We start from the raw sequence: 15742 nt of genomic DNA on the forward strand, positions 1-15742 counted from the left end.
GTGAGAAAAAAGACCACAAATGGACAAAAGCTGCCGCAAAGAGAGATTGTGTCTTTTTGACAAACAGAATATTTAAATCTAAGTATAATAGGAAAATGTTTAGTTTTACTGGAAAAATTGAGAAAAATATTAATTTTCTTTCAAGATGATCTAAGGCTCATTGCTTTTTCTTTTTTTTTTACACTAATGGGGCCAATTTTGTAGATGGACTGATATGTCTTTATTGGGTGATATCTACCCAAGCAGATAATTTCGGTTGGATTTAATCTGGTCTTTAAAGTATTTCCCCTTCTCTTTAACTCATTTTACTTTTGCCAATAGTCCGAAAGAAACTGTTGATATTGTTTTTCTGCAGAGTAAACTGGACTCGGGAGAGAAATTTTACTTTTAATGATGGTGTGAGAACCATTATTTTTAATATTTTAGTCAAATAATCCCACCTACATGGCCAGGTGTTGGTAAAGGTCAGTGTTTTGTTTTGGGGTTGGTTTTTTTGGGTGGAGTAACCCTTTAAAGTGACTAAGGATGGTGTCATGTGAGTCCATAAAAAGTTTCTTCTCTCCGTCCTGCAGGTCTGTCTGAGGTGGTGTTTAATGGGGGCGTGGCCCCCCGTTGTGAGAACCGCGCCTGCAACCCCCGCATGGGGAACCTCGCCTTGGGTCGCAGGGTGCTGACGCAGACCGTCTGTGGCAACAACGGCAGCGAGCTCCACTGCTTCTACTCCGACCCCGACGCCAACCTGGCCTGCAGCCCCGCCAAGTGCACCAAATGCAACGCCGGCCTGCCCCACCTGTCCCATCTGGCCGGGGCCATGTCCGACTCCTCCTTCCGTCACCCGAATACCTGGTGGCAGTCGGCTGGAGGGGTTGAGTCGGAGACTGTGCAGCTGGACCTGGAGACGGAGTTCTACTTCACGCATCTCATCCTGGTGTTTCGCTCACCTAGGCCTGCCGCCATGACTCTGGAGCGCTCGCAGGACTTCGGGAGAACTTGGAGGATGATGCAGTACTACGCCACCAACTGCAGCGCCGCCTTCAGGCTGGAAGAGGGAAAGGCAGGCATTGGCCAGGATGGTGCCACCTGCACGTCCAAGTACTCAGGCGCCTACCCCTGCAACCGCGGAGAGGTGAGGCGATGCTCCAAGTCTTTAGGGGGTTTTATGACATCAGTCACACTGAACATGAATAAAGAATTATTCTATTTCAAATCAACTCTAGCTCCATATTCCCACAAAGCATGGAGACAAGCAGGGTTAATTTGCATATAATCTCTGAATATGAGCATGCAGAATCTGTAGGGATCAGTAAAGCAGTTTAGAGACAAATGGGAATCTCCGAACCATCAGCTGTCATCTGACTGCAGTTTAGCTTTCTAAACAAATGCATGAAATGGGACATTTTGGCCTGGATCTCTCCCAGAAACCCCCAAAATACTGGCTCCTGTCCCCAGAATGTGTCATCTGACTATGCTCCAGATCCAGGATCCCAGCATATAAAGGCAATGGAAAGAAGAGAAGCCAAACATATCTCTTACACAGTATTCAAAGACAGGGTATTTTTTTTTTATCTCCTCTTAACACTGGAGCTTTTATAGAAAAAAAAATCCCCTTAGGTGCTGCCAAAATGGCTCTGAAACGTCAGGGCATGGACCTTTGGGGGTTTCTTGTGGGTCTGGCACTGAGGCGCTGGCAGTGGAGTCCCGTTGGGGGCAGGGCTGTTGATTGGGCTCGTTCTGGTGCATACTGCAGATGCTTGATTGGATTGGGATCTGAGGATTTTGGAGGCCTGGGCTCTTTCTTGTGTTATGTGCTCACTTCTGGTGGGAAGTGTCTTACAATTGGAGCTGCAGTGTTTAGGTGGATGGGATGTGTCAAAGTAACATCGATACCAGCACCCAAGGTGCTGGTATCCTCTGTGCCTTTCACATGCAGCTGCTTTTCTTAATTCAGTCACCGAGTCCTGAAATGACTCTCTGACCATGTCTTCTTAGTTTTATCAGCCTGGGTCTACTGCTCACAGCCTTCTAGTAAATACATCTTTGGAAAAAACATAAACTGCACCTGCATTGCATTAACAGGGCTACATTTCTAGCAGACTGCAGAATCCTTTAAAGTTCTCTATAACCTGGTTGGGGTCCAGTTTGGGAGTATATGTCAAAATAAACACAGGCATAACAGGTAGATAACAGCAACAGTTTGAAGTTTAAAGGCTGCACTGTTACTGTTCTTCGACTGGCCTGCTTTCTTTCTGGAAGCAGTTTTGATGATCAGATTTGTATCAGGTCTCGAATTCCCACCATTCCTCTGAGTCCAAACACCGCTCGGATAGCAGGTTAGCGTAGGTGGGAAGGAGCGCGGATGCACACCCGCAGGCCTGACAGACTTTCCTTCTCGTCGTGCAGCTTTTTTCTTCCTCCATGAATGAAGTGCTAATGATGTCACATGTGACAGGTAAAGCGAGCTACTTAACAGCCAATCCTGAAGGGCAGCCTCTCCATCATTTAACCCCTCCTGTTGGAGCAAAGTCAGATCTTTCTGCAGTAAGTCACGCAACATTCAAGAGTCACACAGCACAGACAGCACGCCGAGCAGAGGGAAAGCCAGGTGGGGGGAAGCCTCCCGAGTGCATGATTGAGTGTTTAATAGGCGTACTTTGACTGTAGCACGAGAGGGCTTCCTGCACTCCATTGATGTTTAATTGAAGCAGTGTGTGTCGGGAGCTGCTCTGCAGATGTGTGCTGAGGCACATGCCAAACCCGATGGTGTGCCGGGCTCCCCTGCGGCGCTTTCATATGAAATGTGGACTCTTCCCAGCTACTCTGAGGTGTTTCCGTGAGGCGCTCAGGTCTTTTTTTCCCCTCTCCGTCTCCTTTTGTGCGTGAAGGTGTGAAAATAGCAGCTTGTTTTCCGTCTCCTGCTTCTCTCCGGCTTGTTTGGGTGAGCCACCTGTGCTAGGAGCATGACCTGTTTGCCCTTTAACCTCTCCACTGATGACCCTGGGGTTAAAAGAGGTTAAGTAGTGCACTGACGGACCAGCTGCTGCTGCTCAGCTGCTCACACCGTCTGTGCACCTTTTGGTTTTTGCTTCTACATCATCTCTACTGACAGTCAAGGTCACGACATGACAACAAGCCTTATTTATGTATGTACTGTACGAATATAGAGCTTTATTCCATGCTAATCTCACTTGTTGTCTCATAAATACTAAGTTCTCACAGTTATGTTCATAGTTGGCCTGCACTCGGGTACTATTTCAATTAAAAGTCAGAAACCTGTTAAAATATATATTGATAACAGTACCTCAGGGGGCAGTAACATACATGTGGCCACCTTCACAGGCTGCAGAGAAGTAAACAAAGCAGGAGAGACATCGTGCGTGAGTGGATTCATGACCTCACCACACAATGGGTCTGCGGTGGTTGCTTACTATGAGTGCAGAGTTTCAGATTTGGATTTCTTTTCCAGTTTTGATTTGAAAAAGGTAACGAATTCGGCTTTTACTTTTTTAATAATGAAGGGTTCTTCAAAAAGTCCTACTTTCACTTATGCTTGAAAAACATCAGCCACTTTGCTTGTGTGGGAATTGTTTTGTCCTCTTTCACTACGGATGCACTAAGATGTGACTTATTCCTGACCTCCTTCTTTAGGGGTCACCACAGTGGATCATCTATCTCTCACCCTGTCCCTCACATCCTCCTCTGTCACACCAACCCTCTCCATGTCCTCCTTTGCTACGTCCATGAATGTCCTCTGAGGTCAACCGCTTTGCGTCCTTTGTCCAGTAGATCCATTATCCCTCCTCTGCACATGTCCAAACCATCTCAGCCTCTCTGAGGGGCACAGGGAACTTTTTGGAATAGACTGAACCCCCAAGGTTTGCCCACACCACGTCGCCGATTATACGTAAATTCCCAAGGCTTCAATAACACCTTTATTTAATTTGAGCTTTGTAACATTTACTGCAACCTTTACTTGTTGTTTTCAGGAGGGTCCAGCTGCATATTGTGGCTGTTATCACAAAGAAATGAATAACTTGAATAACTTTTTAATCAACTTTACATAAACTCACTTACTGTCAGTGACCGCTGAACAGACATGCCATCGCTTGTCTTTTATGGAGCTTTTTAGATGTCATATTGGACTCTGGTTGCGCTTAATGCACTTAAATTGACAAAAGAAATTAATATTCCACTGCTGTTTTAGATTATTTCTGCAGAATGAAACTTTTTTGGCTTCACAGAGTACTGACCCTCCTTCAGAAACAGAAAAGTCAATGAAAAAATGCCATCGCACTAAAATATAAAGCAAGATGAATAGCAGACGCATCAGCCGAGTGATGTTTGATTGTATGCATGTGTGTGATTGCGGTGTGTTTCTTTTGCTTGCATGTGAGTGTCTGAGGCTGTGTGATGAGATAAGTGAGAGCTGTGGTGAATTTTGGGGAGGGGGGGTCATAGCTGGGAGCGATTACAGGCAGCAGGTATGCTCAGCTCTCTTCTTCTCTTCTTTCACCCGCAAACATGAAAGCATGTCATCTCATGTGTTGAAAGCTGTTCGTGTTCACCTGTAATGTGTGGAAAAGGTGGTCTGTGTGTGTGAGAAAGGGAGAGAGAGTGTGTATTCAGAGCTGCTTGTCTTATTTATGAGGTCAGCTGGGCTGGAAGAATGTGAGTGTTTGTTGTCCAGACTGACCTCCTTAGGGAAGAGAGAGGGACGCAGACCAGCCGACGCGCGCGCACACACACACTCATCCGTGCCCTTTCAGATAAACACTTACAGTCGGCTCTCCCTCTCCTCTGTCTGCTGGGAAGGAAGTGCTGTTGCTCTGATGGATGTTGGTACTGTTGGCTAGACACCCATCCCCCCTACTCCGTCTTTTTCCTTCCATCAATGCCCATTGTGCCTGTTTACCAGATTACAGTCCACAGTGCTTTGATGGAATTAAGCCTGTTAAAGGCAGGCTTACTTTAAGTTTGCAGGCTGAAACAGGAAGAAAGGTTTTCAGTGAACCTGCCGCCTCACAGAGCCGGAAATTTGTTACATAGCTTAATGGCAGGTGGAAAACTTTCCCAAGTGCGGTATGAGGTTTCAGCACGGCTTTCAGCTTCCATAAGTGTATTAACAGTTGATATCCTGCAAAGTGCAAAGACTCAGTCTACATGCAGACTAATGCAGACTAACCAAGTTATTTACGCATCAGTTTGCCCCCCCTGACCAAAACAGCCAGTGCAGGCATATTTACACTGATGGTTTTTTGGTTTTATTTTTTTCTAAAATGTTTGCTGCGAATGCAAGTTCAATAATACATTTTTTATCCTCAAAATCTGTCATATTGGATACAGGAATCTTGTGAGACATGCATGGTTTAACGATATATTCTGGTCTTTTTGACTATTTGAAAACTCATATTTCTGCCAGCTGTACTTATGTAGAGCTCAAATGAACAAAACGTGTATCAGCTCATATATGCAAAGCAAGTTTATTAAAAAACAAAAGGTTGATTATGTTCATAGGTCATTCATGTAGTATGTGGATGGGTGGCCCTGTGCTGTGTAAGTAAACCAAAAAAGATAAAGCAAAGTATAAACCCAAATGACAGTTGACAGGTGAGCAATTAACTCAAGTCAAAAACATTACCGTAAGTAAGCCACTTCCCTAATTCAACTAGTAACCAAAACCTGGAAGTAAACACCCACAAGCCGGTTGAGCAACACAATTTTGTTTTTTCTATCAACCGGGGCTTGCCAAAGGGTAACCAACCAGTCTCTAGGCCTGCATGACTGGGGCCTGCAACAAATTTAACAGCTAACTTAACAGTAATACGATGTCAGAGCTGTGTTCAGAGCTTGAGGTTGCAAATTTGAGTCGACTAGTGGCACGTGGTATTCCACTCAATAAAGGATGATATGAAAGGGTTCTTGAACACAAACCTTTTTGTCTTGCTAGGATGTATCCTCAACACAAACCTGAGGAGACTGTGGCTTCATCTCTGTGTGTATCATGGATTAAGATAAACATGGGTGTCATCAGCATATCTATAAATGTGAATATTTGTTTTCCAGGGCAGCAGCAGTAAAAGCTCCAGGCGACGCTGATTTGTGTTGTCAGCGTATGTTTATGTGCATGTCGATGTGGGTGCGTGTGTGTGCTGGTGTTGCCGTGGTGTCGCTAGGGTGTCGCAGGCTTTTGTCCAGCTCTGAGTTATGTGGAGCTGCATCTCCATCCCCGCCTTTGTCTGACCCTGCTCTCCGTGCTCTCCCGCGGACCAGCGCCCCTCATCCTATTTGTCGTGTTCTCTTAATTGCGGACCACAATGCTGTGACCTCGTGACCTTTTCCAACAACAGGGAAATTAATAGTGCTCCTCCCATCACACTTTCCGCCAGTCATCCAGCCAATCAGCAAGCAGCAGGGTTGTTTTTCTTGAACCAAAGAAAAACACTCAGCTGCACACAAACACACACCACTCACACAATGATATCAGTGACAGCTCGGCACACTGCAAACTCACACGCTGCTTTCATAGTGAGAGTTGGGGCCAACAGCAACTTTTTCACCTCGACGACAGCAGCGGCGATGGTTGCCAGTGGCAGCAGTAGCCATGGAGATGGCAGCCCATAAAGGGATCTTCAATTTGAAGGATGTCCATGGACGAGAGAGTGTAAAAGTGGGGGTGCAGTGCACAGAACCCACACAGAACCCACATTACCAAGTGAGGACATGACCAATAATGGCCGGGTGTAAGGTCAAAGTTTGGTACATGAATGAAACCAAAACAAACCACTTTAATGTAACAGATGTGGTGACATAAGTGATATCAATTTATCCACTTCTGTAACTAAATACACCTGAAGAACCAAAGAGGCTTGAAAACCACATTTATATACACTCGTCATGGGCATACATTTTCATGGGAATTATGAGCTTTGAGTGATGTCTTTGAACTGAAAACAACAATTAGGTGCACAAATAATATAAATATACACATACTCCCTCACGAGTATTTTTTTTAAATGCCCCTTAGCAAGTTGCAAGTATGTTTGGAGGAATAAAGGTGAGGCTTTCAAACCAAGAACACTATAGCAACTGTAAAGCATGGTGGTGGCATTATGCTTTGGGGCTGTCATCACTGACATTCATGTCCTGTGTATATACCTAATGAGACCCGCAGAGCAGAGCATGCATGACTTTAAGGAAGGAGACAAAGTTGCAGCTGGCAATCAATCAAACCCTGAAAATCTACAAACACCTGTAAAAATGTATTTTAAAATATGTTCTAATGTGTTTGTAGTGGTTAATAAAATAGGAAGAGTATACCTTTGAAGCTGTAAAATAAGTTGGAAGACATTTTCCATGAAAGACGTCCCAGGCAATGAGTAGCACATTTCTCCAGTTAGATGTAGCATGAAAAAAGTAAACCCGTGTCAATCATTGCTGTAATTTCAATGATGCATGTCTTACAAAATGACTTTTTCAGTTCTATTAGATCACAGTGAGCTGGGTAAATAGAGGAATTTCCATTTTTTGGTGTTTTGCTCATTAAATTTTTGTTTTCTTTTTGTTTCCTTGATTGTCTCTTTCTAAATGTCAGGTGATCTACCGAACCCTTCCGAAGTGGGAGTCCCTGGATCCTTATGGGCTGAAGGGCCAGCAGCAGCTGAAGGTGACCAACATCCGGATCAGACTGCTGAAGCATCAGAAGTGTCCCTGCCAGGCCAAAGACCTCACCTCCGCACACGAACCCCTCCCCACCCGAAACTTCGCCATCTACGACCTGATAGTGAAGGGGAGCTGCTTCTGTAACGGCCACGCTGATCAGTGTGTCCCCATGCCGGGACACCAGCCCATCAGAGACCGGACCAACCACGTGGTAAGAGGAGAGAAGTTAATGTTCTCGAACTCCGGTTACTGCCTGTTTTTGGTTGTTTTTAAATCTTTATCAATTCCAGTGCTAATCACACCACTATTCATCTTCTCTTTTTTTCCACACACGTACATCTTTTTTTCTGTTGCTAGTCTCACTTGTTTTGATTCTTCTTACCACGTAGTCACACGCCATGTGCTCGTTTTTCACTCGCTCTCGAGAAATCAAGCTTTGTTTCCCTTCATGTTGGCAGTCGTGTTAAGAAAACAGACTAAAGGAGGGGTCACGTTCATTCCCTCCTGCTTCCTCTGCTCCTGACTCCGGCTGCCGCTCTCTGCGTGATAACAAACGCAGGAGATGGAGATGTCGGTTCAACCTGCGGTTTAATGGTGGTGTTGATGCGAGCGAGTGTGTCGATGAAGGTGTGAAGTGACAATGTTTTTGCTGGAGATCAACCTTAAGCATTTCAAAGCCAAGTTCCTATCACGGCCATCTCCACAAACAAACACAGCCGGACGACTTTGAAGCCGAGCGCCTGCTCTGCTGCAATCAGCCATGCCTGACAGGAAAGTGAGAGTTTCCTTTGCAGCCTGTGAGCAGAGACATTTACACAGATAAACAGTGGTACTACATCAAAGCTGTAGCCCGTACACGAATAAAAACTTATTTTCTTCTCACTAAATGGATCATTTTAAGAGATAAATTTTGTTCATTTGATCTTACTGCAACAAACCACTTACACTGTATTTGCAACCCTTTGTGGTGCGTCAAAACCGCCACCCCTCATCTTGAATTTCATTTAAAGGAAGTAGATGAGTTTGTAGGAAGCCAAATCTGGTGGGCAGATTCTTGGATTGACCCCAGAAACCTGAATTTTTCATGAGCATGCTGGGAAACGATGCCATCATTCTGGCAAACGGCTTCCTTGACACGTCTCAGGACTCTAAGTAGAACTCTTCTTTAACAATCTGACCCTAGCAGGGCACAACCCTCGTCTTCTTCACACTCTTTGTCTTTTTCTTCATTTTCATCTTCATTTTATTCGTCTTCATTGTCTTCTTCATCCACGTAATAATCTTCATCTTTGAAAATGGAAGTAGAGCTTCCACCTCAAGCTCTACTTCCTGTTTTGTTTTTTGTTTTTCTGTTAGTGCACAACGAGAATATCAGAAAAAGTGAGCATCATCCCTGATCTGATGCTCACTTTTTAGGGTTTAGACTGTAACCTTTGTAAACTCGGTCTCTGGGTTCTAGCCAAGCTCTCATTGGCAGTGACGTGAAAGTTAGGCCAGTGTGATACAGAAGGTTTCCTCTTTGTAGTAGTTTGAGATCCACATTCGTCACAGGTGCGCACATGCAGGTGTTTGGGGACTGATCTAAAGATATTAGCAGTGCTAGAAGAGGTCCAAAGGTGCAAAAGGATAAAACTCTGGAAAAGAAAATCTGACAAACTAAACCATTCTTTACTTTACATGGTTCCATCTATCCCTTTTCTATCTATTTATCCGGGTGTGGGCTCCAACCACCACCTCCAACTCTCCAGGGGGGTCGTGGTGGCATTCCTAAACCACCTGGGAGGCAAAATCTCTCCACTGTGTCCTTATAATTGAACAATCCTAGCCAGATGCTGGAACCACCTCAGCTGGCTTTTTTTACGTGGATCAAAAAACTCCCTCCTGAATGACTGAGCTCCTCACCTGATAAGGTGAGCCCAAGCCTTCAGATGAGCCTCACTTCCACCACTTTTATCCAAAATCGAATTCTTTCTGTCACTACCACAAATACTGATATGAAACAGCGAGCGTGTTCGGTATTCTGCGTGATAAATGAATGAGGTCGTTCGAGCGTGTTTTTATTGCTGATACGAGCATTTTTGCCATGAAGCTGGTGATAAACAATTTATTGGCCACAGCTCTTTCAATCTTTTAATCTGACTGTTTGCATGCCAAGAAATTCCAAGTAGCTCCGCTGAGTATTTTCATCAGGATTTCCTCCATCAGTGGGATGAAAAATCCTCTGAAACAGACTTTAAAGGACAGGGCAGAAAAACCCTCCTCTGCATGCTAAGATAATTACAATAAATCATTCGAATGTAGAATGGTGGAGAATACTACTTAATTTCTTCTTTTTTTTTTCCAGCAAGTATTATTCTAGCTGCACGTGAGCGTTACAGTTCGAAGTGTAAATCTGCCTTAATGGTCCTCACAAAATTACCTCAGGTCATTGGAGCGTGGTTGCGCTGTGTGCCATGCGGGAACGTTCGGTAAACACACAGGGGAGGTTATATAAACGCCTTTTTGTCCCGCCTATCAGCAGTTTGTTTTATGTCTCCGTTTCGAACCAGAGGTGCTGTTTCTGACAAAACCCAAACAAGCAGTGCTGCACAGGACAGGAGATGAGGGCAGAGATTAGTGATCGCTCTGAGAAAGCTTTGTGTGTGCGTGCGTGTGTGTGTGTTGTTATGCATTTTTGGGGTTCTTCATACTGTAAACATGTGCAAACTTCTAAATTTGCCATTCTGTGTGCTAAGCAAACAATGCAGTATTCACTTCTCTATCCAAATGTGTACTTTTATCACACATGGTTTGCTGTGTGTGTGCTAGGTGTGCACGTTTTCTCAGGCATGCAGTGTTTTGTCTGCTCTAAGTGTGCCTGTTTGGCGTAATCAGCAGAGAAAGTGGCTCTGATAGTCACTGAGAGACTGAAGGGTTGCTCTGTTTGTTGGTTTTGTCCTCCCGTCCACCCACTGGGGGCTTTGTAGTTCAGCGTGATTAGCCACAAAGCTAACACAAGCACATTTAATGGCATCCCGTGCCTGCAACTGAACTGTCAGGGGGAAATCAGTTCTGTCAGGGATCGCTCTGTTCTGAGTGTGACCCTGAGCTCTGGGATGAGTTTTCACTTCCAGAGTAGCTGCTGACCATTAAGCATGCAAGTGAATGAGAAAAAGCTGTCATCAAATAAAGAGCAGGGCCTGTTTCACACGTCCTGTTTAGTCCATTTAAATCAAGCTCTGGTTCATTTCACCGCCTCTTGATGGGGTTTGTTTTTTGCCGACCTGAACACAGTGCGAACTTTGGTGGGGACCAAAAACAACCGCACCTTTTAAAAAGGAGTTCTAAGTTTGGCTGCAGATGATCTCCAGAACAGTTCATTTATGGTGGGAACGTGATTCAAATCATAATCCAACCCAGACTGATGCACTCAGGTTCTTAGTGATGCATTTTGGTTCACTTTGAGTTTTCTGTTTGTGAAAGGAACCAAACCACAAGTTTGCAAACTCATCATCTGATTCAGACCGAAATAAACAAGCTAAAAGTGTGGAACCACTTCAGAAACATGAGAGGGTGGAAGAATAATTTTAATCTGAGTCATCTTTGCAGTTAATAACTTGAAATTTTTTTTTAAAAGATAAAGCTGTATCCCGAGAGGGACAAAATGCAGGTGACAGGAACTGAAGTTAAAAACATGGATAAAACAGATAAGACAGTTTATTTATGGACCCACAGGAGCAGAGCTGCTCAAACGCACGTAAGCAACATTCCACCACTTTTTTTTCACAAGAAAGATTATAAAATATATATATTTAGTAGGGGTGCAACGATACACAAAATTCACGGTTCGGTTCGGTTCGATACTTTGGTGTCACGGTTCGATATTTTTTTCGATACAAAAAAATGTTCATGCTTTTTTAATTTGTCATTTATTAAAATTATAAATATATATTTTAACTCAAAAGTACAGTTTTTAAATTTAATGTTGCTGAAACAACAAAAAATCACTCATCTTTGGAAAAGAGAGTTTATTTCAGAGAAATGGCTCTTTCCAAAATAAAAGCTATACTATACGCTTCTTCTGGGCTATATTCTCAGCAGCATATTAAACATATCAGGTCCCCATAAGGAGAATCATGTGCTAACAGCTGTCTAAATGACTCGGGTAAAGTTTGTAGCATGCGTGCTTGTTGTTTTTGTCTGCTTCCACTTGTCTTTGCACTAGGATGATGTCGGCGTAAATGTGCAGTCATATTCGTTGTGTTCCCACTAGTGCTGTCAGCGTTAATCTCGTTAAAATGACATTAACGCCATAATGCTGCAAATCTCCGTTAACAAGTTACCGCGGATCGCCCCGTGCGTGGGGCTGGACGGCGTCAACACGTTAACAAGCTAACTGCGCTAACGCACTAGTTCCCACCATTTGAGCATTGCGTGGCACATCCGACATACTGTTTTACTTTTGTCCATGACGCGCTTACCTTCAGGGTCATACGTCACATGAAAACCAAGATAGTTCCAAACGCCACATCTGAATGAGGGTGGGGGAGGTTCAGTTTCGGGTAGCGTTGAGGCAGTTGCCATGTTGCAACGAGCTTAGCTTCTGTCTTGCTAGCTTGCGCTGCGCTCAATGGATCTGCACTCGACAGTGCAGCCTAGGCAGAGTAGTCGAACGCAGATCCACTGAGCGCTCAACACAGACAGCATCGTCAGAAGAAAAGTTGATAAAATAAATAAAAAATTTTGTATTGTTCGATACATATGCGTACCGAACCGAAAGCACTGTATCGAACGGTTCAATATCGATACGAGTATTGTTGCACCCCTAATATATAGCTTATGTTGTTGAAATTTTCTGTCATTTTAACCCTATTTTATGCACACAAAATAAGTGGCCAAAGATATCATACTATGAGATCTATGCTGGCACAAAACCCTGTTTTGGTGTTAAAAAAAACTGCTAGGAGTGCAAAGTAAAACGCAGGCCAGATTTTGATTTTGACTTTGTTAACTACTAGAAGACTGGAGGATATATTAGTTATATTAAGGGTAATAAAATCTCACTCTCCACATGTTTTGTTGTTGTTGTTCTTTGGGTTTTTTTGTTTTTTCCCTTTTGTATGGATATTTTTGTTGTTAAAAAAAAAAAAAAAAGAAAAAAAAGAAAAATACGTGTAGTAACAAATTGTTGAAGTTGATGGTACTGTTCAATGATTCCTAAATGTTAATGAAAAAATAATAATAATAAAATAAATAATGGCCAGGCTTTTATGGGAACATGAAAAAAAAGGAGTGCAAAGTTCTCCAGGTGATTTAATAACAGTTAATTTCAGTAATTACCTACCGAGAGCAGCTCAGAGACGAGTGCAACCAGTGAGGCTGTGAAGGAGTGAATGATGTCCCGACAACAATAATACACAGTGGAATCATTTAAATGAAACGAGCCCTCATCTGTATGAATCCTGCTTTCACCTGAGCTGTCAGATACACCTGTAACTGACGGTAACTGTGAGGAAAAACAGGAGGATTCAAAATTAGCCAGCGAAAATGTGAGAGACGACGAGGGAGAAAGCGAGGGGACAACTATCAAACTGGAAAGAGTGAAAACAGAGAAGACGCGTCAAGGAAGGAGAAGCTGAAAGCAGGGTGTAAGAGCCGATGGAGACGACGACTGTATAGGTCCTTAAATTCAGTCTGATGTAAACTTGCCATTTTTGTTTAAGTAATATTAGAAATAAATACCAATGCAAAGTCAGATGTGCTTGCCCCTACTTAAACAAATAGTACTACAGGGGTCACACTCACTTTAACTAATGAGCAATCCTCCAGTCCATCCGACTGTTTTCATTTCTCTCACTTAAATCTTTGCCTCGTTTGTCTTTCACACTAACTCAAATGGGCCTTATACAAGAGGGGTGTCAGTCATTGCAGCATTTATCCGGTTTCTTTTGTGCCAATGTCCATCAGCGTTACAGATGTGCACAAATATATGGCATTAACAGTGAGATTACATAATAACTATTTGGTTAAAAGTTCAACATTCATATTTTTTTAATTTCCTCTTCTGAGAGGACCCAGAGATACTGCTCAATGCTGGCTCAGGATTAAGCTATAAATGAAGCCAAAATGTTGTGTAACTTTGTGCATGTGCAGTAGAAGAAGGGAGAAAACAGCCTTTTAAACCTTTTATTTATGCATTTTTATGCATTCTCTATGTCCCAGTGACATAATTTATTTAGATAGGTGCTTAAAAATAACAGTCCAAATAACTGCCTGTGGGCCTTACAAGCATCCTCCAGTTTCTGTAGAAGTAAAGTTAGGGTTAAGAAGGGGGAAACTGAAGAGCAAACAAAGGTTTTATCATTAATTAAACTTGGAGAAAGACCGGCTACTATCGCTAAACAAAAGAATACGTTTAAAGGTTAAATTATCAAAACACTGTCGTCTATGCTGAGCAGCAGCATGAACGTCACAAACCACACAGTGACAATCCTGCAAAGGCACTGTCCATTCCTGGAGCCTCAGCGCTCCTCAGCTAATTGCTGATTGGAGTCAGCTGCCAAGCGCTCTACCTCAGGCCTCATTAACACAAGCCAGAGACCAGCTGGTGACCTCCGGTCCCTGGGGAAGAATGTGTATTCCTGACCGGTTGGCGAGTGGTTGCTGGCAGCTACACTCACCATTTACTGTCTGGGTGACTCACTGCTCCATTACCAAAAGGCTCCGGTGAGAGAGAAGATGACGACTTCCTGTCTCTGGGCCTGTGAGACTGCAGCCTAAGGTTTTGAGTATAATCTGAGTCAACAGTCCTAAGGTGCAAGACACGCCCACCAGTCCAGTGTCACATCAGGCCCTGGTAGAGCTGTAATAGGCCTTTATTTGTTATGTTACATTTAACACGAGAAAACCTCAGCTATGTAAAACCTGAACTCAGAAAAGGCATTTTATAAAGTGGTAATAGTTAATGAGCCTGTAATGCTTTCATCTGTCTCAAAGCTTTTGTGGAGCTGTTACGGAGATAAATCAAGCACACCTACAGTTGTGGTATTTACTTATAACTGCTGTGCAAATACTAAAATATTTGTACTTCTTTGGGAACTTTTGGGAACCGGTAATGGTCTTTGTGTAAAAGTACATAAATGCACAGACAGGCCAGCCCCCCTTGTCCACAGTCTGGATGAGTTTGCATCATTGGGTGTGTGTTAACTATGGCATATTGCCGTATGGTAAACATGTGGGTTGAAATACCAGCCGTGTGGACTTAAGCCAGAGTTTTTTCCTGGCTTTTTCCGCTTCTCCTCTTTCCCCTCCTTTCTTTGCACACTTTATATTAATCACTACTCTTTGCTGAACGTGTAATCATGTCTCCTGATTACCCGGACCTCTCATTTGTGCAATTTCTCCTCCTATTAGTGTGATTAAAACCGGTGTGTGAAACCAGTCATGTGTGTGCGTGTTCACCTCGACATTGCGGGGCTGATCTGGGGTCAGTTCAGGCAGAGGGCATGCTGCATGTGGCCGTGCTCCTATAGGATTTTTGAACCGGGGACAAGGTATGACGCATCACAACACCGTGGGAAATGAGTGCAAAGAATCTGTGTGCGTTTGCAATTATTTTGCATGCCTGTGTGCACGTTGATTATTGCGAGTGTACCCCTGCAGTTGCCGTGTAATTGTGTCCTACATTGCAGTTGCACGGTGTAACACAAACAAATAAAGAGCTTCCTCAGATGCTTTGTGCCCCCCCCATTCAATCATTATCCAGCATGCATGGCATTCCAGCTCACAGGAATGACAAGGAGATTGTTATTGTGCTCTCAGCGCTGCATACTTGCACTTGTACACACATACTCATAAACACACACACACGCAGGCTTTTCAGAGCTGAGGCCCATTCCCATTTCTAGCCATGAAGCCAAACAATAAATCTCCATTCACTGATTTTGGAGAATGAGATGGACCAAGAGAATAGGAGCGATTAAAAAAGGAAGAAAGTGGTTAAGAGAGAGTGAAGAAGCTTGTCCTTTCCATCAGACTGACCTCTTTGTTCCTGCTATTCATCCATCTTTACCTCTGTCTATCATGCTGCTTGTTGCTAATGAGCTCT

At 43.6% G+C, this 15742-nt stretch overlaps 1 protein-coding gene across 1 annotated transcript in view; it reads left to right on the plus strand.

Moving 5' to 3' along the window:
- Positions 1–15742, plus strand: part of ntn4 (netrin 4) — a 31969-nt gene that overhangs the window by 1511 nt on the left and 14716 nt on the right. Inside the window, exons 2-3 of the mRNA XM_084910268.1 lie at positions 573–1126; positions 7589–7867. Of these exons, the coding sequence (XP_084766394.1) occupies positions 573–1126; positions 7589–7867 (833 nt within the window). The remainder of the gene's footprint in view (positions 1–572; positions 1127–7588; positions 7868–15742) is intronic.

This window comes from Perissodus microlepis, chromosome 17 (genome assembly GCF_051167445.1).
Source record: "Perissodus microlepis isolate ML-2025 ecotype Zambia chromosome 17, ASM5116744v1, whole genome shotgun sequence".
Taxonomy (NCBI): domain Eukaryota; kingdom Metazoa; phylum Chordata; class Actinopteri; order Cichliformes; family Cichlidae; genus Perissodus; species Perissodus microlepis.